This window comes from Photinus pyralis, unplaced genomic scaffold (genome assembly GCF_008802855.1).
Source record: "Photinus pyralis isolate 1611_PpyrPB1 unplaced genomic scaffold, Ppyr1.3 Ppyr1.4_LG2, whole genome shotgun sequence".
In the NCBI taxonomy this organism is placed as follows: domain Eukaryota; kingdom Metazoa; phylum Arthropoda; class Insecta; order Coleoptera; family Lampyridae; genus Photinus; species Photinus pyralis.
The window spans coordinates 39,310,837-39,332,681 of record NW_022170403.1 but is presented as its reverse complement, the minus strand read 5'-3'; the positions used below and the strand labels follow the sequence as shown (position 1 = coordinate 39,332,681).

At 34.7% G+C, this 21,845-nt stretch overlaps 3 protein-coding genes across 7 annotated transcripts; 2 read left to right on the top strand and 1 right to left on the bottom strand.

Annotated features, from left to right (window-relative positions):
* The first annotated feature begins 1,070 nt into the window (after window positions 1-1,070).
* Window positions 1,071-7,514, top strand: LOC116164256 (WD and tetratricopeptide repeats protein 1-like). 2 transcript variants are annotated; one of them, XM_031478399.1, is made up of 10 exons: window positions 1,071-1,267; window positions 1,319-1,521; window positions 1,571-1,682; window positions 1,731-1,927; window positions 1,974-2,163; window positions 2,212-2,508; window positions 5,480-5,601; window positions 6,334-6,692; window positions 6,739-6,938; window positions 6,986-7,514. In XM_031478399.1, the coding sequence occupies exons 2-10, from the start codon at window positions 1,319-1,321 to the stop codon at window positions 7,145-7,147; spliced, it is 1,842 nt and encodes a 613-aa protein (XP_031334259.1). In that variant the 5' UTR covers window positions 1,071-1,267; the 3' UTR covers window positions 7,148-7,514. The 2 variants fall into 2 exon arrangements, with proteins under 2 accessions (XP_031334259.1, XP_031334260.1); XM_031478400.1 differs by having other exon boundaries at window positions 1,072-1,267; window positions 6,739-6,935; window positions 6,986-7,513.
* Window positions 7,515-11,919: 4,405 nt separating this feature from the next.
* On the bottom strand, window positions 11,920-20,686 carry LOC116163100 (8-oxo-dGDP phosphatase NUDT18-like). 2 transcript variants are annotated; one of them, XM_031476947.1, is made up of 5 exons: window positions 20,270-20,686; window positions 19,897-20,217; window positions 19,569-19,853; window positions 12,258-12,534; window positions 11,920-12,209 (listed from the first exon to the last, which is right to left on the bottom strand). In XM_031476947.1, exons 2-5 carry the CDS (start codon window positions 20,157-20,159, stop codon window positions 12,018-12,020), a joined length of 1,017 nt encoding a protein of 338 aa, XP_031332807.1. In that variant the 5' UTR covers window positions 20,160-20,217; window positions 20,270-20,686; the 3' UTR covers window positions 11,920-12,017. The 2 variants fall into 2 exon arrangements, with proteins under 2 accessions (XP_031332807.1, XP_031332806.1); XM_031476946.1 differs by having other exon boundaries at window positions 19,897-20,686.
* LOC116163103 (cyclin-J-like) lies at window positions 15,286-18,368 on the top strand. 3 transcript variants are annotated; one of them, XM_031476954.1, is made up of 6 exons: window positions 15,286-15,640; window positions 15,709-15,813; window positions 15,867-16,038; window positions 16,082-16,354; window positions 17,679-17,838; window positions 17,884-18,368. In XM_031476954.1, exons 2-6 carry the CDS (start codon window positions 15,757-15,759, stop codon window positions 17,927-17,929), a joined length of 708 nt encoding a protein of 235 aa, XP_031332814.1. In that variant the 5' UTR covers window positions 15,286-15,640; window positions 15,709-15,756; the 3' UTR covers window positions 17,930-18,368. The 3 variants fall into 3 exon arrangements, with proteins under 3 accessions (XP_031332814.1, XP_031332813.1, XP_031332815.1); XM_031476953.1 differs by having other exon boundaries at window positions 15,286-15,660; XM_031476955.1 differs by lacking the exon at window positions 16,082-16,354 and having other exon boundaries at window positions 15,286-15,660.
* Window positions 20,687-21,845: the final 1,159 nt, after the last annotated feature.

Genomic DNA, 21,845 nt, shown 5'->3' with positions numbered 1-21,845 from the left:
ATTTTGTATTGAAATAAACAACTTACCATACAGTTTTTTAATTAAAATTAATTGCAATTAACTTTTTCAAATTTTGAATTCAAAATGACAGATAATAGTGCAATGGGTCTGAAGTAGATGGCGTTACGCGCGACGGCGGGTTGTATACGTATTAAAATTACGTTCACCGAATATGTAAATTACGTTACACATGGTTTAAATAAAAATAGCGAGCGTAAATCATTTTCAATACATGTACATACGCATAGAAATCATTATTTGTATTGAATATGCAAAAATATTTGATTTGTATGTATAAAAATATCTTACAACCTGCAATGTAAAACGATGTCAATGTGACATATCTCCGTGATTGTAATTTTTTAATTGGCCAACATTCAAGGTCAATTTCTTTTTGGTACTAGGACCAAAAGTATCCACTTTTTGTACAGTTGCCATGGTGAAAGCGATTAATCCGCAAAACGTCAATTTTACGTACCGAACACTGGCACAAAATAGCGTCTTATTCAGGTGGTTGGAGAAAAAAAAACTTTTTGAAAGAATTTGATTTGTTTTATAGCAGACATTCCATGGCATGACGGATATTGGCGTAGTTTTTGTATTATAAAATTCCATGGCATCACAGATTATTGAAAAAGATGGGGGTTTTATGTTTCCAATTTTCCGTCTTTATTATGCAAAAAATTGAAAACTAATACGTTTGATTTACGTAAAAAAATTTTTTCTACAAAAAACCTTAATACATTTTTGCTCTAAAATAATTTGGGGAGCCAATAATCGCATGTTATGAATTTTACATCCCTGATGCGTTCCGTAAGTCACCACCCTGTATAGTGACTTTACATCTTTCTTGATGGTGGAGACATCTACGTCTTGCAATTTAAACTATTGAAAACCATCACATTTCGTGCCATATAATTTGCGCTTCTGATAGTTATAAATTCAATGTTATTAGTCACTTTAAGTAGGTAGAACAATTATAAACGAATAAACAATGGTATAGCCCTAGGCCCATTTTCGGTGCCGCCACTGTGTAAGAATCTCGAATATGTGGCGTCTAGCGTGCCATCTAGCGAGCTTTGCAGAGAACTAGTGATACAATAACAACAGTCAAAGGGATAAGAAAGTTCACAAAAATTTGTTTAAACAAATAAGGAAAAATTGAACAAGTGATGTTGACAAGTGATAGTCCTCTCATAAAGTTGGCATCCACAAAGGCTTTAATTATTCATTTAAATCTCGATAATGTTCAATAGGCTTTCCAAAAGTAAGCAAATTAATAATTAATTAAATTATTTATTACTTAATTCATTCCTAGATGGACGGTTCCTTAAGGAAGACAGATGTTAGTTGTAACATTGTTAAACTTTTACAAGGTAGAGAGAAGAAAGCAGAAATCGGAAACATACTACAACAACATTCACAATTTACTGACGCACTGATTAAAAGACTCGGCTTAGAGCATGAATTAGAGGGACACCAAGGCTGCGTAAATTGTTTGCAGTGGTCCTCTGATGGAAGGTAATTTTACAGGTTTTACATGCGAGAGAGTGACATGCTTTTAATGCAGACGATTAGCATCTGGTTCTGATGATACTAACGTTATGATATGGGATCCATTTAGGCATCGTTTGTTAAAAACAGTACATACACCTCATATTGGAAATATATTTTCAGTTAAAGTGAGTATCGAGCAATCTTGGAAACCTGTATCAATTTTAGGCTGATAGTTTGTAGGCAGTGATGACTCTCTCATAGCGACTGGGGCAGGCGATTGCAGAGTTGTAGTGCAATCCGTAGAACAGGCGGTGCGACATCAAACACCTCATTTAGATTGTGGGTGCCATATGGGACGAGTTAAACGTTTGGCTACTTCTCCTGATGAACCTCTTTTATTTTGGTCAGCAAGTGAGGATGGTCTTGTTATGTATGTTCTTCTAATATCTATGTGTGCTATTTTTATTTAATTGTAGACAATACGATATGCGAGAACCTCACGAGTGTGCCTCAACAAAAAGCAAGGTTTTTGTTGACCTTAGTTATACTTCAGAAGTGAAGTGTATTGCTGTTAATCCTGTTAGATCTCATTTAATAGCGATAGGTGCCAACGACTGCTTTATTCGACTGTTTGATCGTAGAATGGTAAAAACCTCGACCTATAGGGTGGGTTACTTTCCAAACATTTTCCTCACATTAATTTATAACTTTTAGATTAATCATACAAATGATCTTCGGAAACGAACTCCACCAGAACCACAAGATCCTAGATGTGTGCAGTATTTTGCACCTGGACATTTGGCAAAAGATGCTCGTGGAGACATGACTTACAAACTGGCGGCCACTTATGTAACATTTGACTCGAGTGGTTCAGATATGTTGGTCAATATGGGTGGGGAACAAATTTATTTATTTGATATCAATAATCCGAGATATGTAAATGAACTGTGTGTACCTGAGAACGCTTCTAACACAAAAAATGTTAGACCATGTTGTAATATATACAGAAGTGTAAGTATTATTTATACTTAATTAACATAAAAGTCAGAACAGTTTGCTTTAATTGAAGGGATGTTTCAATTCATAAATGAGACATATTCTTTCATAGGTTTCCTCATGCGGGTCTCATTATAGTAAATAAAAAGATAAAAATGCAAACAAACAAAAAAAGTAGTCCTGAAAAGCAATAGGTGCACATTTTTAATCACCCATTAATATAAGGAGTTGTTAAAAAGAACATTACAACAAAAAGAAGTTTGTGCTGAAGTCCTGTAACAAAATCCGTCAAATGAAACGGAGATTTCAACCCGAGTTTCAACCGCTTAACTTAAAATAAGTGTTCACAAATGATCAAAATCCTATCTACAATAAAGAGTGTGAAGAAGGTTTCTTTTTATGATAAATATAAAACATACTGTGACTAACACAGATTTCAACCGCAAACCTGCGCATGCGCCATTCTGTCCAAAAGCTTTTCCGCTCCTTTTATGTCTAACAATACGTGTAGGTACCTACCAAATTTGGTTCTAATGGGTTCAGTTGTTTAGCCGGAAATGTGCGGAGAGTGCAGACAGACAGATAGATATCATTGTGGTGCTTAAAAACGTGTATTTCCGTCGAAAAAGTGGGGAGGGGGTGATTTTTTACCCCAATGCAATAAGTTTCTCCCTTACTGATTTGTGGGTGGTAAGAAGGTACGCTGGAAAGACGTTTTTGAGTCTACATAAAAATATACAAACAGTTTTGCACCAAAATCAAAAAATACGACAGATTAAAGTACAAGAAATTAAAACTCAATTATACAGGGTCCTGCAACAGTGCGTCGGTCTTTCCTAGCTCATACCTCATAAAAAAAATCCTTTTGTGCAAATGTCAACTATAGATTGTTGCCCATCTTTAGAAATTATTTTTGAATGTATAGGATGTCCCATTTTTACCGTATCAATAAGTAACTGAATTTTTAAATAGAACACCCTTGTATATTTTTACATGTTTCGATGTCATTTGTTAACCTCTACATTGAACGCTATTCATTTTTTCGTTTTTTGTCAATGTTGCCATCTTATTAATTTTTTTCCGAATAATTCTCCATAAACAATCCTCATTTTGATTCGTAGCCCACCTTGATTTTGAAGTTAAGTAATACATTTAATCAATAATGTTCATCTAACTATGGCACTTTGAAATTTGGAAATTTCACCATTTCATATGAACACCCTGTATCACTAAATCCAACTTTCTCATTATCAAGGTGTTGCCTTATACTCAGATTATTAATAAAATGTATTTCTTAACTTCAGAATTAAGGTAGCTACGATTCATCAAAGTGAGGCTTGTTTATAAGGAATTATTCGGACAAAAATTAATAAGATGGCAACACTGACAAACAACGAACAATGAATATCATTCAATGTAGAGGCATTGAATTTATGAATTTATAACTATAAATTCAATGGTAGAGGTTGACAAATAACATCAAAACATCTAAAAATATACAGGGTGTTCTATTTAAAAAATCAGTTATTTATTGATACCGTAAAAACGGGACCCATGTACATTCAAAAATAATTTCTGTAGATCCGCATCCATCTATAGTTGACATATGCATAAAAGGTTTTTTTATATTTTTTCATACTTGCTTCCATAGCTTCTTGCATTTGCCCCTATAGCAGCTGCTGGTGTTGTTGTAGTGCTACTGACACACTCCCCACCTCAGGTTGGTCAGGGTTACTAACCCTCACCTTTAGAGAGGATCCCCCCCTTCCCTCTGGCGAAGTGCCATATTTTTATGCAAAATTATTTTTAAATTGCACGGTTTTCGAGTTGTGCTATCAGCAACAGGATGGTTCAAATTCGTTGCTCACCATTGGGATCTCCGTAACCGTGAGAGATACAGTGTAGGGGGGAAGTTGCCCCTTTTTGTGACTAAAAAACGCATTTGAAATTTTTGAAAAATCTGAAAATAAGTGAGATATCAACAAAAAACTGAAAATGTCAAATTTCATTTTCATTTTTCCTAGCTTAAACGGTCGGAAAAGGATGGTTCCCTATAGCATCTTCTATGAGTATTTTTTTTCGGAGAATCTGAATTTATGATGAGTAAATGCTAAGTGCTATGTATCTCTTTTCGTAACTTCAATTTTTTTTTTTTAAATTTTCGCTTTATATTTTCACTTCTTAGTTCTTACGTATACTCAAAGTATTATTCACACATGATACTATTACGCAATTCTTCAGGATTAGAACTTAGATCAGTTTTAACTGTTTTCTAATCCTTTTTTTTTGCGTGATTCCCTCTATAACTTTGAATTTGTTATTTTTTACCAGCTTGCAAAAAAATAAAGCATTATTATTATTATTATTCTTTCCATAAGACGCTAGAAGCTAGGTGTGGAAGCTACAGGGTACTACTTTCATATTTCTTATGGGCGCCACATTACATGCCAAATGTCACATTCTCTACTTTTATATAAACTTATAAGAAAAAATTCAAAATCAAATGTTTTACATTCACTTCTCGACAAAACATCCACGGGTAACGAGATACCTCTGTACATGTCTTTTTTGATCTGAGATATGTTCTAAAACTAATCGGGCTAATTTTTGAAATGACACGTTACTATGTCAGATCAAAACGACCAAGCGCCATCCACGTTTTTTGGAAAAAGAGGTGGAGAATTTGGAAATAGGTTCCCTATATTCCTACAGATAAAAGTTTTTCTATAGGGAAATTTATGAATATGAGAATAAATTTGTGAAAGGATGGGAATACACTATTGAACTTTAAAAATAGTTCATATATACAATATTTGCCGACTAAGTAAAGTAATGCTATTGATATTTGGGCTACTACAATGAGGATAATCCTACCAATTTACTGATAGAGTACGAAAATTCGATCTATAGTTATTGACAATGTTTTACTGTACCTGCAATCTGTCATATACTCACTTTTACAATAAATAATTTTTTTTATTTTTAGAGAAGTAATGGAACCAAAATAACATCAAATAGAAAATTATTAAAATGTAATAAAAAAATTTCTTCCCAACCTTGTGCCTGTGACTTTATAGAAAGAGCAAGAACGTTATTTAATCGGAAATGGTAAGTTTAAATTAACTGAATTAACCAAAGACCTTTAATTTGATCAATAATTAATTAATTTACAATTTGTAAGTTGTTAAGTATTACACAGGGTGCAGCAGAACTTCAAAGATTCTCATGTTCTTCACTATTTTCGCAATCAATCATTTTTTTCAAAATTGAATTTCAAAGGTTTGAAAAATATGTAACATAATAATAATAATAATAAAAACATGGAATGGACCACTAAAAATCAAGATATAAACATGGAAAGGTTACATGAAACTCATTTTTGTATTAAATGTATATAATGCAGTGTAAGAATTTGGGAAACCAGCCAAAAGAGAAGTATTATTTATTTATTATTATCCCGCTCTTGTTTTCGGCCCTCAACAGCCATATATATATGTTCACATATTTTCCTCAATGATGGTAGGTACTTAAATTAAGCAATGACTGATACCGCAACGTAATATCTGGGATTGTTTTTTTTTAAATTTTGTTCTAACCATGATGTTTGGATGTAACCATTCCAATTCAGTAAATAATTCTTCTTGTAACTACCTGTTACACTCTGTGTGTACCTTCTTACTTATCAAAGAATTCTAAGCAACTAGTGGTCATTTGCACCATGTAGTTTATTAACAATCGTTGCTATCCGTTGCGCGTTATGCTTATTCAAAGTTCAGTTTAAATTTATCAATGCCAATGGCCATAGGCACCTCAAAAAATTACATTAAAGGCCATTTTTAGGACCGGGGATGTATATTCGGCAGCGAGAGACTATTTACATGTAATACGCAATTGGAATGATAATAAAGATGCCTATATAGGTTTAATACAATGTCTAATAGCATTAAACTGGAGTGACGAAGCATATCATTGGCTCGATTATTTTTCTTCGAATTTTGTGGATTATAATGACAGCGCTCAAATCAAGACACTGCACGATGATATAGCATCGTGTAAAACAAAAAAGGACGAAGAGATAAATTCGGAGAAAGCATTTAGTGATGAAGAAAAACAATTACGTTTAGAATCCAGAGATTATGAGACTCATTTTATTGGCCATTGCAATACGACAACTGATATCAAAGAAGCCAATTTTCTCGGTAGATACTATCTAAATGTGATGTATTTAAATGAAGCGTCTTTTAGGTGAGAATGCCAATTTTATATGTGCCGGTTCAGATGATGGGATCATATTTATATGGGATCGTAAGACGACTAATATTGCTACTGCTCTGTGGGGTGATGGATCGATTGTGAATTGTGTCCAACCACATCCTAGCGCTTGTTTGATCGCAACAAGCGGCATAGATCCTATGGTTAAGTTGTGGTCACCCACGGGGGAGGTAGTTAAATTCGGCATTTTAGTATAGTTGCTGTACTATTTGATTTCCAGGAGGGTGCTGAAAATAGCCGTGTGGTGGTCGATCCATGGGCGGCAATTGAAGCTAATCAACAACGTATGGTAATGGATCCCTTTGAAAATATGTTGGCAAATATGGGTTATAGAGTTAGTCCTTTAGAAGGACAAGACACACCGACATGCCGTACCAGTTAACCTTGTGTATTGCCTACATTTAGACTATGTTTTGCATTTATCATTGCATAATGATGATTTTGTGTGCATGATTTCTTATTTAAATTGTACTGTTTTTTACAGGAAATGGCTGAACACAGTTTCTTTTATAAAAGAAATTTGGTTTTATGTTATGTAATATCATAGAGTAAACAATGCTCTATGGTAATATATATTTATGGTATAGCGCTAATGGTATACAATGTTTTAATGACAGAACTGCAAATTGTACCATTCAAAATACTTTTTGTATATATATGTAGAGTAATTAGAAGAAATTGTATTTATTTATAAAAAGTGAATCTAATTTCTAAAATGAAGGAGGTGCTTTTAACTATTCATAATATGTACATTTTTAATAGGTAGTTAATAAATTTTACTAAATTGTGTACACTATTAATTGCTTGTGTTTTTTAAAGCTCTACACGAGCTAGTTTTTTTCATATCCACATCAAAGAGTAATTCTTTACAAACGCTTCTTCAATTTCCATATGAATTTGGTCGAACGTGTGCCATCTATTCTGTTTTACTTGAGGTAATACAGTGTTCATCAAAGTAGTCAAATATGTGTGATGCACGGGTCAGGGTGGAGGAATGGTTATTTACAACAAATAAAACAACTGAATTTTTCCACATTTAAATCTGTCCAGTAAAGTTTTTGGGTATATAATACCATAATACTTTATTCATAACTTACATGATCTACAAAAATTTTAGAGGAAATGTGATCTAAAAAACAGTTGTGATTTTATATCATGCTTCCTTTAACTCCCATGTACTTTTTGGCCTGTCGTGTCGTACAAATACAATCTTCAAAATTTAATGCCGTACTGTATGCATCACTATAGAAACAGGTTACAAAGATGTTATATTTTTGGATTTTATGAAATTGTTAATAATTCCAGGTTGGTATATCGGTTCGAAAAAAATGCGTATCTATCTAATCTTTACAATTAATCCACCTGAAGATTGTCGATCCTTGCTCCTAGCCAAGGACTGTTGGTTTTGACTTTTGGAAGCCACAAGTAATCAGATGGAGAAAACGGAAACTCCAGAGAAGAGAGGCGGCCGGTCACTGGCGAATAATCTAAAACAGAATTACGGCACACGGAAACGTAACGATTTCCGAAGGCGGGAACAGAAGCACAAAATGACTAATGGAAAACAAAAGGAAGGAAAGCACCCCTTTACAATTAACGAAATGAGAATATCAAGCGCTTATCTGGACATTAAACAGGAACAAATCCTAAATCATGCTGTTCAACCTTATATAGAATTTCCAAAATGCGGAAATGTAATGTCAAAATTTCCAGTCGGCCGGCGTACTTGATGTAATAACGTTCAAAAAGTAAAACTTTAATTAATTTCTTGACTTCCGGTCATCATAAAATTCTAATACTTGTCTTCAAATTCGCGTTTCATTTGACACCAAACACAACCTAATCATACAAAATTTGCTGCAACATCTAATTAGCGACAGTTAATAATGCTTATATCTGCTTTACAGAGTTAATAATAATAATAATATAATAATAATAATAATTTTTTATTGCATTTAGTAGTTTTCTTAACAAAAAAACTTATTGCAGGGTTTAGCGTTAAACTAACATACCTACACTACCAAACACTAATCAAGCTTACAAAGGAAAATAATAATAATAGTAACTACCTATTGTAATGTACCTACCTGTATAGTTTTACATAGTTTTAACTTAATTTTAGTACATCTTCATACAAAAAAATAAAAAAAATAAAAAAATTTAGGTCCAAGATAAACGAAAACAATTATTCATTCATGATAAAGGATCGTAGTCTTAGACTTTGGGTAATAAAATTAAAAAGTGATCGGGTGATTTGTGTAGACTCGTTGTTAAGATTGTCCAAAAGGTCCTGAACAGATTTAATATGGCTGATATAAGCATCCCGGTATGGTTGAAACATAGGACACTTAATAACTATGTGCTCTAGAGTTTCCATATCATTAAGATTACAAAGGGTGCACATCTCGTCTGTGTATATTCTGTAGGTAATTTGTTGTATTTTGAAGGTGATCACTTTCCTTGAGCATAGCCTTATTTGCGAAAGTAATCGTATCATGTGTATGGGTAACTTAAAGGTTAGGTAATTAGACGTATTACCATCATATGAAAAAAAACGCGTAAATAATGCGTACGTGGACAATTGAAGTTGGGAGATATCTTTATCAAATGAGTAACTTCTATATTTTTCAACAACTGCACTTATGTGTGGTTTAACGTTCCCTGTTGTCAGTTCAGTCCACACATGGAGTAAATCTAGCTCTGTGAATACATCTTTGAGTTGAGTTATCCAATTAAGAGTGAGATTTTTATTAGATACAGTGGTATTAGCTGAGTCTAGATGTAGCAGACGGTTAAGGCACATTTTGGGTAGTCTACCGTTGGGCATTCCATATATTCGGTGTAACCAAGAAAGCGCAGCTTTTATAGCAATTACAAATAACGGGCATGAGCCTGTCTCTAAGCGAATAAGGTGATCTGGAGTTGTTTTGCTCAAGCCTAGTAGTTGCTTGTAATAAGAGATTTGAACTCTTTCAATTACATCGGGATATCTAAGTCCCCAGATGCCAACGCAGTGTGCTAGAGAGTTAATTACAATAGAATGGTACAGTGTTTCTCTCGTGGTCCAGGAGTTTATTTTATTTTTTGAAAGAAGTTGCATGGCGGAACCTATACTTCCTTTTGCTTTAGTCTTTGTCAAGGAAGACATTTTAGAAAATTTGCCAGAGGCCGAAAAGGTTACACCAAGGTAGCTAAAACTATTAACAATTTCAAGTCGTGTATCGTTAAAGTAAAATGAATTACTTGATGAAGCAGCAAATCCACCATTCCTAAAAATTACAATTTTGCTTTTCTCAGTATTTACTGTGAGCATGTTTTCAGCAGAATATTTTGCTAGAGAAACCAGTTTTCCATTAAGGTCTACAGGTGAGTCCGCCAGAATGACTAGATCATCGGCATAGAGTAGTAGAATTAAGTCCGTGTAGTTATCAATGTTTATACCAGAGTGGCCACAGTTCCTGAAGTAGTTCTCTATGTCTCCAATAAATATTGAGAATAAGAGAGGACTCAGTGATTCACCTTGTAATACTCCACATGATATATCAAAGAATCTGCTCTGCAACCCACTTGAAGTGATCGCAAAAACAGCATTATCATAATAATTTTTGATTGTTCTCACTATTTTGGAACTTACACCAGCCAAATACAGTTTCCTGTACAGTAATGTATGATTGACGCTATCAAAAGCGCGTTAAAATGCCTAAATACGGTAACCTCTAATTGACACGTACCCATTGTGACCGCAAAAGATCTGGGATAACAAAGAAGCTGCACGGCCTCGTAGTTTTAATGCTCATTTTCGCTTAACATAGGGAAACGAAAATTGGTAAATAACTCACGAAGTGAACTGAAATCATACAATATGAATATTCTCTCGTCTTCCAAATGACGAAAGCTTTCAAAGGCTGCGAGAGTAATTAAAATATCTAGGGGAACAATTAGAAAATTGAATAATTTGATATGGCGCCTCGGTTTCCTTGTTGGCAGCTAACATGATGCTTCAAATTATAGTTATTTATTATATAAGACGATAAAGGGATATTTTCACGATTGAGTGAATTAATTTTCACGAGATGGTTAGTTTCCTTTTATCGTCTTGTATAATATAAAACTTTATTTTATAGCAGAATGCAGATGCCATATAAACATATATATAAGAGAAGAAAGCTGACAAGTGACAATTCTGGTCTTCAGCATCTGCGCAGAAGGGTCGAAATCGAAAACGTAGCACAATATTGATGTATACAGAGCGTATCGTAATTTCTGTTTCAAATGAAAAGGTGTGTTAGGCAACTGTAGGGGGAGATTATCACAAAATGAATCGGAAAGTCTAAAGAAAGGGAAGAGTTGTTAAATAGTCGTAGCAGCGTTAAACGGGCTTGGGGGTTGTAATGTTAATGTGGAAGAAAGTTTAGATGGTGTTCAGAGATTTTAAATTCCTTATAAAAGTGAATGTGCCTGAAGGTAAAGAAATGAATTCCAAGCAACATCGATGGACGTTTCTGTTCTTGTGGGCGTGTTAAAACAAATCACAGTTATGACCGGATGTTAGGATTATTTAAGGAAATTAGAATTTTCTTTTAAATTTAATTTGTTTTAATCGACTGCCTCTTTCTTACAGCATTATTGATTGTTATTTGTCGAATAAATTTGTGTCGTATGTAAATGATCAGCTGTATGTTTAATAGAGCCCAAATTACGACCCAGGATATAAGGGTTTTTCTATTTGTAGCCAGGATTATGTTAGGTGTTAACATTTGTTAAAGAAATTTTATGGTCAACACTTCCCATAAAAAAATGTTTGGTAAAGTTTTTTGAGCCAGCTGGACAGGTGTTTAGGAGGGTGTTTATGTGGGTGGTTTAGTGACCGTTTGCCATTGCACATAGCAATATGATGCGTTTTTTAGAAGACTGTGCATATTTGCGCAAAATACGCATAAACCAAAACACTCAGTTTGCCAAAACTGCGACTGCACTGGACGAAACTGTTCTGGGTAAAGGTGTAACATCCATATGACTTGTGGTGCAAGCGCTCCTGAATTCGATTTTTGTAAAAAATAATTTATTATATTGGTAGATATAAAATGTACATTGTTATAATAAATAAAATACTGTTAACCCTTATCCTCGTTGAATACTGAAGGCTTGAGATTCTATAACATTTTAAAAGTATTAAAGTCAATGTTTTAAATTATGTTAAAATATAAATTTTATACATTTAACAACAATAAAAGTAACAATAAAAATTCGCATTAGCGTATTACATTGATAGGTATAGTGGAATTACGAGCTCCTACACGTATCATTAGAGTTTCACCAAGAGTCATGGATGTTTCGTGCCACACACATTTTCCAATAATTGGCACTTCCTCCAAGGGGGCCCTAAACACGACCAGCATAGTCAAACACAACCCATCCTTATTGTTTATACAATTGTGTTCAACCTAAACCATGATTAGAATATTGGTCGTAATAGTGAAACAGCGACTTACCGATAGAACTCCATGTGGCCTGTGAGGTGCCACTTCAGCGCCGAATAATTCGACCATAAATCTTCTAAGAGTAGAGTGCAGTGATTTGGCTGGATGGATTTCACATACGGGAAGGTGGAATGCGGTTCGTTCACTTATAAGCACATGGACCCGATTTGTTGAACGTTTTTTTATTAAAATGACCAACCGTAACAGTAGAGAACTGTGCTCCTTTGGAGCAGGTAAAATTTCTTGGTGCCATGTTTTATCGTTCATTTTCTGAGCCTTTACGTACGTCCTACAAGTACAATGTTTTAGTTGACAATAACATTTCCCATGATGAGAAGGTTCCTTTGTCCAAATGGGGTAAAATTAAGATGCAATTTATTGCATCAATATTTCCCATTCTACACAATCTGAAGAGTTGCATTATGCTAAAAGTAAAAGAGGCATCACCAACGCTCCAGTCCATTCATCCCTCAGCAGGACTCGTGCGTTTTTGGCCAAACACTCGATCACTGTTCACATCCACCCTATTAACCTGACCTTGCTCCTTTTTATTGTTCTCCAAACTCAAAAGACCTTTGAAAGGAAGAAGATTTGCAACGATTCTCCAGATTATGACAAATGCGGTGAAGGAGTTAAATGACATCACAAAAGTAGCGTTCCAGGCCAGGTTTCAGGACTGTTCTTAGAAGTGGAAACACCGTTTTAATAAGTCCACTCAGAAATAAAACAAAAAGAAAAGAGAACAAGTATAAATTGTGCACAACTCTTGTCCAGATCAAGCGCATTTTTTTTAACCGAAATAGCTTTTGTTTTGACATCACCAATGGATATATTTCTTGCAGACGTCTCAATCGCCCTTTGTGAATACCCTCTTCCGCAAATCCGTTCTTGAGGTATAAGGGAATATACCCGATCAGGTCGAGGAGGAGAGCTATGGTTGGTAGAAATTAATTCCTTTCGTTGCGACCTTTCATTAGAGTACCATGAAGGATAAAACTAGTTCCACCCCCCTCCCCCTCCACCCCGTATAAGAGGACAGAAAGAAGGGCAGTAGTTGGTAGAAAACGGTTCCTTTCGTTGAGACCTTTAATTAGAATACAATGAGATAAAATTAATCCCCCTCCCCTCATCCCCGTCGCTAACTGATCTCAAAAGTCCACGGTTAAGTTATAGTCTGTACAAACCAATTTACTTCGATGAGACCTTTCATTAGAATAGCATGAAGGACAGAACATGCGTTTACCCCCCCCCCCTCCTATATTTTCTAAAGTTTAACTTGGCACCACTAAAGGCATGCGTATGCAAAATCTGAGACCAATTAGTTATCGTATGTAAATGTTATGCACGTTTTACTTTCCAAAACAGCATATCAGGAATTAATTCGTAGGGGTGGGAGCCTTTTAGCCAGCGAAATTTGATGGCCGTCTGCCACACCTTCAAGGTATAGGTTACCTACTGCAAAAAATTCCAGGACTCTAGGACCATTCACCTAGTAATTTGAAACGGCAGAAGTGGGCCCGGACAGACGGACGGATAAAACGCAAACAATGGCACATTTTTTTAACTCTTAAAAATGTGCTAAAAAATAAAAGTGTGTGCATCGGACCTAGACATGTACCTTGTACATAAAGCTAATTTTGTTTTATGACGTCAGTCTACGTATTTTTTTAACAGGCCTCGTATGTTACATAGTTTCTTGTGTTTACCTGAGCCCTACAAATTAAATGTATCTTCCAAAAGAGTCGCTCGAATGTGAAAATTAAACCATATGAGTGTAGAAAATAAAAAGCTCTTTCCCATGTGTCATTTGACCCAACGTTCAATTTAAAATTATTGACGGGGTGGCAACCCTGCTTAGGGGGTAGACGCCACAGGTAAATTTTTAAGTAAAATGTGTCCACTTTCCAACCAAAATGGACCGGTTTTTGCGTTTTTTTCCAAAAACTATTTCCATAAGAGATATTCAGTCTGTTTCGTTTTCGTTGTGCCTGTACTTATTAGTCAATCAACGATTTTAATGCGATAATTCTTTCCATTCAGATGCTTTTTAATAATGTCAAGCCGTCTCATGAATTACTTCGGAAGATTCTGCTTCTGAATACAATAAAACATGCATTACTTTTACATGCAACAACCATTTATCTATGCCATATCTCTAGTGGTGTCAAGCGAATCTTTTCAAGATGGGGGAGGCGAGTAAACACACGTTTTACCCTACAAGGCATACTTATATGAAAGGTATCACGAAAGGGAATTAGTTGGCTACATCACTCTTTCTCGAGATTAACAATAGGTGGTTTAGTGTGGGGAGGGGGGGAGAAGAATTGCCTAGATAAGATTTATTGGTGAGGCCAAAACGAATATCTTGAAAACGAAATGTCGGAAGAAGAAGCTCATAAAGGGTAAGTACGTTGACTGTCTATACAACTTTCAGTGCAAATCTTTGCAGAACAGAGTGTTTGAGGAGGGTCTCAAAAAGCGATTTGAACGTCTGCATGAGACGCTAGGAAGCTAAAAACTGTCTGATAATTTTGTAATTTCATGGAGAGCAACTCCAAAGCGATTTTGTTAAAATTACAACCATTTTTATTGTCCCGCCAAAAATTACAGGTGGGTTTTTTTATTACGTAAGCTTGGCATCGTTATTTTCATGTTAAGAGATCGCTCATAAAATATTTTTGTTGAGAACAGAATTTTTTTTTGCATAATCATGTAGCAATGTGTATTCTGAAGGTAGGTATTTTAAAAATTTAGACACAATCAGAAGACATAAATACTAACTAAAAAAACTAGACCCGTCCTTTATGGGTTATGGCTAATGATAAAACATTAGCTGATACAATAACGGAACTTTTTGTCCTTGGTGTTCCATACACATTGTACACTGTATAGGAATACCTTCTGCAGAGGCACCTCTAAAAAGCATTATACGGGTCACTCTGTAATTGGGCGCGAGCCTGTTGAGGGCTCAGAACAAGAGAGGGATAAATGATAATAAATAAATAAACAACATTTAAGTTGTTGTGTGAATTGTTGTGGAAGTGTGAATGATTTGAAATTGGGGCAAAGAGAAATCAAAAATAAATTCAATGAAACACAAAAGATGTACATATGTGAAATTTTATCAACTTGCAACAATCGATATGAGATACAAAACAAAAAAGGCGATCTTTACATGACTGATATTTACTGTTTTTAAAGTATTTCCTTTGTACCTTGTCCTATTTTGCACTAAAGATAAGCAATACAAAGAATGTAAATTTTACTTTCAACAGACACAGTGATACACTTTGACTAAAAGATGACCCTTGTGCTGTAATTTTGTACAAAACTATTTAAAGGCCTAAACTCATACACAAAGCTGTGCTGAGTGATGGGTGGAACAAGACTAGTTGGTAAAAATTCTTTATGCAACGTATGCATAAATGATGCGCGAGTGTTTTCAATTGTTTAATCATTTTAGATAGATGACGATTGGAATAATGTGTTTCCATACAGGGATGATTACAAAATGGTAATACAACAGAGAGAACTAGCCAGAGTACCCTTTCACCACCAATCACCTCAAGTAAGTGCGCCTGTCATATCTGTAGCAAAAGTTGTAATCCTAATGTATCTCAGATGATGTATCGTAAAACTATCATCAATTACCTCAAAAGTTATTCTAACGATAAGAGCTTGAGTTACTCGTGCCTACACCTAGCTGTATACATGCTGGACGTTTTCATGGATAATCACACCATATTACCAGAACGTTTACATCTGGTAGCTAACGTGTGTCTATGGATATCAGGTACATCCTATAATTAAGTCAAAGTATTTACAATGGATTTTAGCTAAATTTGAAGAGGTAACTGTTAATATACCAAAGCTTGCAGAATTGAATTTTGCTGTTAATAATCGATACTCATTAAATGACTACAAAGAAGTGGAAATTATAATTTTGAAATATTTCCATTGGTACCTCATGATACCAACAGCCGCACATTACACGCATTACTACATGCAAGTTGCTTTAAGCTCCGAAGATTACTACAACACGGATTTCAGAACGTTAATAGATCATTTGCAGGTGTATATCGAAATATATTTAGACAAAGTGATTGAAGGTAGCTATATGTTAATTTCTGTCTGCATTTTAACTTTCATATTGTAAGACTTTAGATGAGTTTAGCGCTTTCTTAACATTTAAAAAGACCCAATAATATCTACTTAACGATCGAATGTTTTAAATTTTTGAAAAAATGGAAGTTTTTCTTCAACGGAGACTATTTTTAGTAAACAAAATAATCAACATGTTCTCATGCCTTTCATTGCCCGCTTATAGACTCAAAAATCAAACCAAAGAGAAGGTTGCAGTTACTTTGGCATTTAAAAAATGCACCATTAAAACGTTGACCTTATTAGGATGCTGAGCAATAGCTCAGGTTCTTTGTGTTTGTGTGTTCGTCTGTCCTTTAACGCGATAACTACGGACCGAAAGCAAATTTTCGACTTCTGTTTTTGGCAACAAACAGCTGTGGACTAGAGCTCAGACGAGTTCATTAATTAAGTTTGCGGAAAAAACAAATTTTAATTAATGTACAGGGTGGCTAAAATTCGCGACTCACCGCATTGCAATCTCCATAATGGAGATACAGTGTAGATTGATTGCGATAAAGGTGCCCTTTTTTGTGGCTAAAAAAACGTATTTGATATTTTTGAATAATCTTTGAAAGTAACTGAGATATCATTCAAAAACTGAAAATTTCAAATTTCGTTATAATTTTCCCATGCTTAAATCATTGTAATGTTGATAGAATCGGCGGTATGAATATACAATTTTTGTGGGTGATATTATAAATAAAGACGAATTGAATACACTGAACAGTATTTTCCTATCACTTCCGGTTTGGCTGGAAGTCGAATTAAATTTAGAAATTTAAATATCACACCCTATATGTTTTTACATTTATTAATTCTACAGACAATTTTCGACTGACACGTGATTCTCAGTAATGTAACTATCTGAGGTCGGTCAAGTTTTTTAATCTAGGTGGCAATGAATAGACCAAAATTGATCTCCAATGACATTACTTGAAAAACCCATTTACCCAATAACAAAAATTTAAATAATTAAATTATTAAAATTAGTTTTGTACCTATTATTTGATAATTTACGGTTGAATAAAAAGTACATAATTTCTCATTTTCTGCGTATCGATTAACGATTATTTCTTTAACCAATCTCATATAAATTATAGAAATGTCTGTAATGTAAAAATATACAGGGGCATTATTTAAATTATGAAATGAAAAGTATGGTCACTGTTCCAGGTTATTTAGAGTTTTCATTCATAATATCACCCAGCAACGTATTAAACCCATATCGCCAATTGTACCAAAGTTATAGGGGTGTGTAGTATTATTAACTATGTTTAAGTAATGTTTTAGACATACACTTCATGCAAGTTTACAAACCATCGCGATTAGCAGCGGCCATTATATCCGCGGCACGAACGCAAATTGGACTATGTGATTGGACAAGTACTTTAGAAAAGTTCACGGAATATTCCAAACAACAAATTTATGATCCACTACAAGCGTTATTGCAGTAAGTTTTTAGTGTGCGTTTTTACTTAACGATATTGATTTTTAGACCAACTTATGTAATCTGTTCCAACTGTCAACGACGATTTGATTAGATTGATGAATAACAGTGCTTAAAAAACCACACTATGTAAAGATCACCATGTATCAATAATAATGCAGTATTGGCCAGATACTTTTATGAAGTACTACGTTAGTAAACCATAGCCCAGACTGAAAGCGTTTCCCTTTGGCTAACCAATCCATTTTTTCCCAAGTAGCTACAAGTTGTTCAAAATTTCTGGAACCATTTCGGAGAAAGTTTACCACTGGGTTCCTAAAAGGTTTCTCAAGTTCTTGACGATTTTTACGTATCTTATTCTAAAAATTTTAATATAGCAACATTAGATAGGTATATCTCACATTAGTAGGTAGTTTGTGAGAAAAGTGCCGCCATTATGAAAATATATGCGTTCAATCTGAAAATTAGTCTTACTTTTATATGTAAAGTTTAATCAAAATAACTTGAACGGTTTCGAAAAACTGAGCTCCTCATGAAAGACCCTGCATTTAATTGAATAATTACAGTTGAGTAATTTTGTCTATACTTCATGCTGAAAATGTTCAAGGAGATTTTGAACATTTTTTCGGCAAAGGTTTCTAGAAAATAGAAGAAGCTCTAAAAAAATTATTGATAGGAAACCAAAAATTTATAAAAGAACCTCATCGAAAATTTCAATCAACATTTTTGAAGAATGTTAAGATATTACTAGCAGATCCGAACTTCATACCGCTTATCCGTTAATCTCTCGGATGGGATATAAGTTCAGTTTCGGCGACTGCGCTGCCTCACCTCGCCCAAACTTCCCTATCCCGGATTTGACATAAGTTCAGTTTCAGTTCATCCAACTGGTTTGAAGCTGCCAGGCGGCATGCGCCTAAATCAAAATCACTCTTTTTCTGTTGTGAAAATTTATTTATGTAGATAAGTTTTATATTTACTTCTTATTGTAACATTTTACAAGAAGATATGACGAATTATATGAGATTCAAAACTAATGGGGGGAATAATAAAAATGAACCCAGATTCATTTTTCGCATATTTTTGACTGTCAGCATAGCAGAGTCGAATCAGCGGACTTTAAAAAACCAAACATAAAAATAAAGGACTTTGAAAGACCTTTCAAAGAAACTATTACTCGATACCACTTGTCTTTAAAATTTTTAAGGCAATGACCCTGGGGGGCAGAGTGTGGAAGGGGGTGAAGTAGTTTTTTTAATGGGTCTCGGCGTTTTTTCCTTTAATCAGTGGTTTTCGATAAATCGGTGGTGGGAAGTTTTCAAATGGACACCCTGTATATCGTGCGTTAAAGCTGTATTACAATTTGAGATAAATTGTATGTAATCAGCATTTAAGCAATGCATTCTAAGTAAGTTCTTAGAGTATTAGAATTATAACTCTTGGTGTACAAAGCATATTGAAATGGTTCTCTCATGTTCAATAATGCTGATACCATGCATACTGCCAACATGTCACTAGCTATAGGTACAGACTGATATTTTATGATTCATAGAATTGATGGTAAGTACAGCCCGATGCATTTATAAGACTTATATAGGTAGTTTCTGACACAGTAGGTAGATAAACTGAAATACTAGATTCACCAAATAGCAAGTGCTGCCACAGTGTTTAAGTTTGAATGAAGACTCAATCACCCACCCTCACTAACCAACCTATAAGTGGGTGGTGCTTACCTTGCCCTTTCAACGATAGGTACAATATCCTTCCCCCGTAATGTTAACTCATTTAAGTCGTAAACCCATTTTGCTTGTAAGGATTCGGAATCTGCTTGTGAAGGTGTTTTAAGAGTGCCACCGATGACCTTACCGGTCACAACAAACCGAATCCAAGTGCCACCGGCACACTCTATTGTCAATAACGTAGTGCATTGCATTACAAGCCCAGTTTCTTCTAAAACTTCTCGAGCGGCAGCTTCGCTTATATTTTCATTCTTTTCCACACGTCCTGCTGGCAAGTACCTACAATACACAATAAGCTTAAGAAGAATTTACTCATCCTCACCATTTTCCTGCACATGACTGTTTTGCTTCCTGCATCATTAATACCTCATTTTTCTCATTTAGTAGAACAGCAGCGACAATGTATGTAACTGTTTCTCCTAAGACAGGTTGAGAGATTTGTGCCACATTTGGCGCTATCCCCTGTGATTCCAATGCAGTAATTTGTTCATCGATCGAGAAGTCACATATAGTTGACTGTTCATCCTCCAAAGCGCGCCCTTTTAAAATTTTGTCCAGCCAAATTTCAATTATGTTGCCAGCCATTTTTAGGTTAACTACTTATAATTATTAATATTTTAATACACTGTAAAAATTTTATTATCTATAATACATTAGTTAATGGACTAATATTTTTCACACTTTGTCAAATTTACATTTGTACACTTATGTCACGCTACCTGCTTATTAATAATTTGCATTTCACTGGAGGCATTATTACGGAATATTAAAGGTATGCCAAGAATGACACACAACGTGTAACGATTACATTAATGCATTCACCTGTGTACCTTTTATGGACGACTGGAACTATTAATGGCTAGGCGATTGTATGTCTTATGTCCGGATACATTAGAAAGTTAGTAGTAAAATTAGGGCACTACGCTAATTTAAAATTCAGAAATTTGTTCCTCGTATTAATTCGTATTACAATGCCGTTCTTGTTCTACTTTGAATTTTTTATGATTTTAGTCACCAAGTATGTTACGTATTGGTGAGAGCCTCGAGGAAGCTTATTATAACCACAACTAAACATTCAAAATACGCGCCCAGCTCATTCAAAACCGCCTGGGTCAGTGGCGGACGGTAAATTTTTTTGACACTACGGAACACGCAGTTAATACTTATTAAACGATTTTGTATGCAATATAGGTACTTAGGGGCCTATTCTATAACGCGTAACGATGTCGTTACACAGCGATTATCGTTCGGCAACCACTTGCTCTATTCTATCCACTAAAATGGGTCGTTTCGTAACGACAATATAGCGGCAAATTTGTGGATATTTTACGACAAGCCCTAGTCCCTCGTTAAGTCGGTATAAACATCAGTAACCTCATTTTTATTGAAACATGACACCCTGAGGTCCATTGCTTATTATACTGTCAATTAACAATCTAGCTTACCATATAATACCTACATGTTTACCTATAAAATAAAAATACCCTCTCATACAGTTCTAATCGGTCCACCGGATGCATTTTAGTGCCGGTACTAATTTTGCTCAGATATTATATGAGGTTTATTAGCGTCGAATTTGTTCTCCCTAAAGGCCTATGATTTGAGTTGATCAACGTACAGCATATTCTCTATTAAAATGGATTTGGAGTTTCAATAACCACGCTGGACTTGTCTAATTTTTAATGGATTATTATATTAATTAAAGCTCACAATACATTGGTAGGTGTATTTTACAACTAGACAATCCATTGCACGTTCTAACCTTTTTAGGACAATTTTTCGAAAGAAAAAATTCCCCTTATGTAATGGTTTTGTCTGTCTGTCCATCTGTTTCTCGTCTAACTCGAGAACGAAAAGAGATAGCGATGTCAAACCTTCGCCAATCTATTTCTACGAGATCAAGGATCAGTGCTATTGAATATGCAGGATTAAAAGTCTGGTTTCCGAATACGAGCTGAGTGGTAATTAATTCCCCTACTGAAAATCGTGTGCGAACCTTCGTATCCTGTTTTTCTGTGTAGGTAGCACACGTCACGTTGGGATGATGTTATTTGTTATTTACAGTGTATTTTTCCCGGAACATAGTTGTAATGTCAACAAATTGTGTTTATTCGACCTACTATTATAACGTGAACCAACCTTCAATTATTTGTAGGTTATGTGCATATTTTACTAATTTGATCTATTCAAAACATATTGACAATAAGTCCCGAACTCTTCTAAAACTGTTCTTACTTTTATACCAATTTACAATTAGAACCTTCATCTCCA

What these genes read in the sequence shown, in the direction of transcription:
- LOC116163103 (XM_031476953.1), top strand. Translation starts at nt 15,619, where the DNA reads ATGGGTGGAACAAGACTAGTTGGTAAAAATTCTTTATGCAAC. An exon ending in TTCACCACCAATCACCTCAA is followed by an intron (nt 15,814 to 15,866) that starts GTAAGTGCGCCT and finishes AATGTATCTCAG; the next exon opens with ATGATGTATCGTAAAACTAT. An exon ending in CGTGTGTCTATGGATATCAG is followed by an intron (nt 16,039 to 16,081) that starts GTACATCCTATA and finishes AATGGATTTTAG; the next exon opens with CTAAATTTGAAGAGGTAACT.
- LOC116164256 (XM_031478399.1), top strand. Translation starts at nt 1,319, where the DNA reads ATGGACGGTTCCTTAAGGAAGACAGATGTTAGTTGTAACATTGTTAAA. An exon ending in ACGTTATTTAATCGGAAATG is followed by an intron (nt 5,602 to 6,333) that starts GTAAGTTTAAAT and finishes GGCCATTTTTAG; the next exon opens with GACCGGGGATGTATATTCGG. An exon ending in CAAAGAAGCCAATTTTCTCG is followed by an intron (nt 6,693 to 6,738) that starts GTAGATACTATC and finishes AGCGTCTTTTAG; the next exon opens with GTGAGAATGCCAATTTTATA.
- LOC116163100 (XM_031476946.1), bottom strand. Translation starts at nt 20,159, where the DNA reads ATGGCTGGCAACATAATTGAAATTTGGCTGGACAAAATTTTAAAAGGG. An exon ending in CAGTCATGTGCAGGAAAATG is followed by an intron (nt 19,854 to 19,896) that starts GTGAGGATGAGT and finishes TGTGTATTGTAG; the next exon opens with GTACTTGCCAGCAGGACGTG. An exon ending in GGCCACATGGAGTTCTATCG is followed by an intron (nt 12,210 to 12,257) that starts GTAAGTCGCTGT and finishes ATCATGGTTTAG; the next exon opens with GTTGAACACAATTGTATAAA.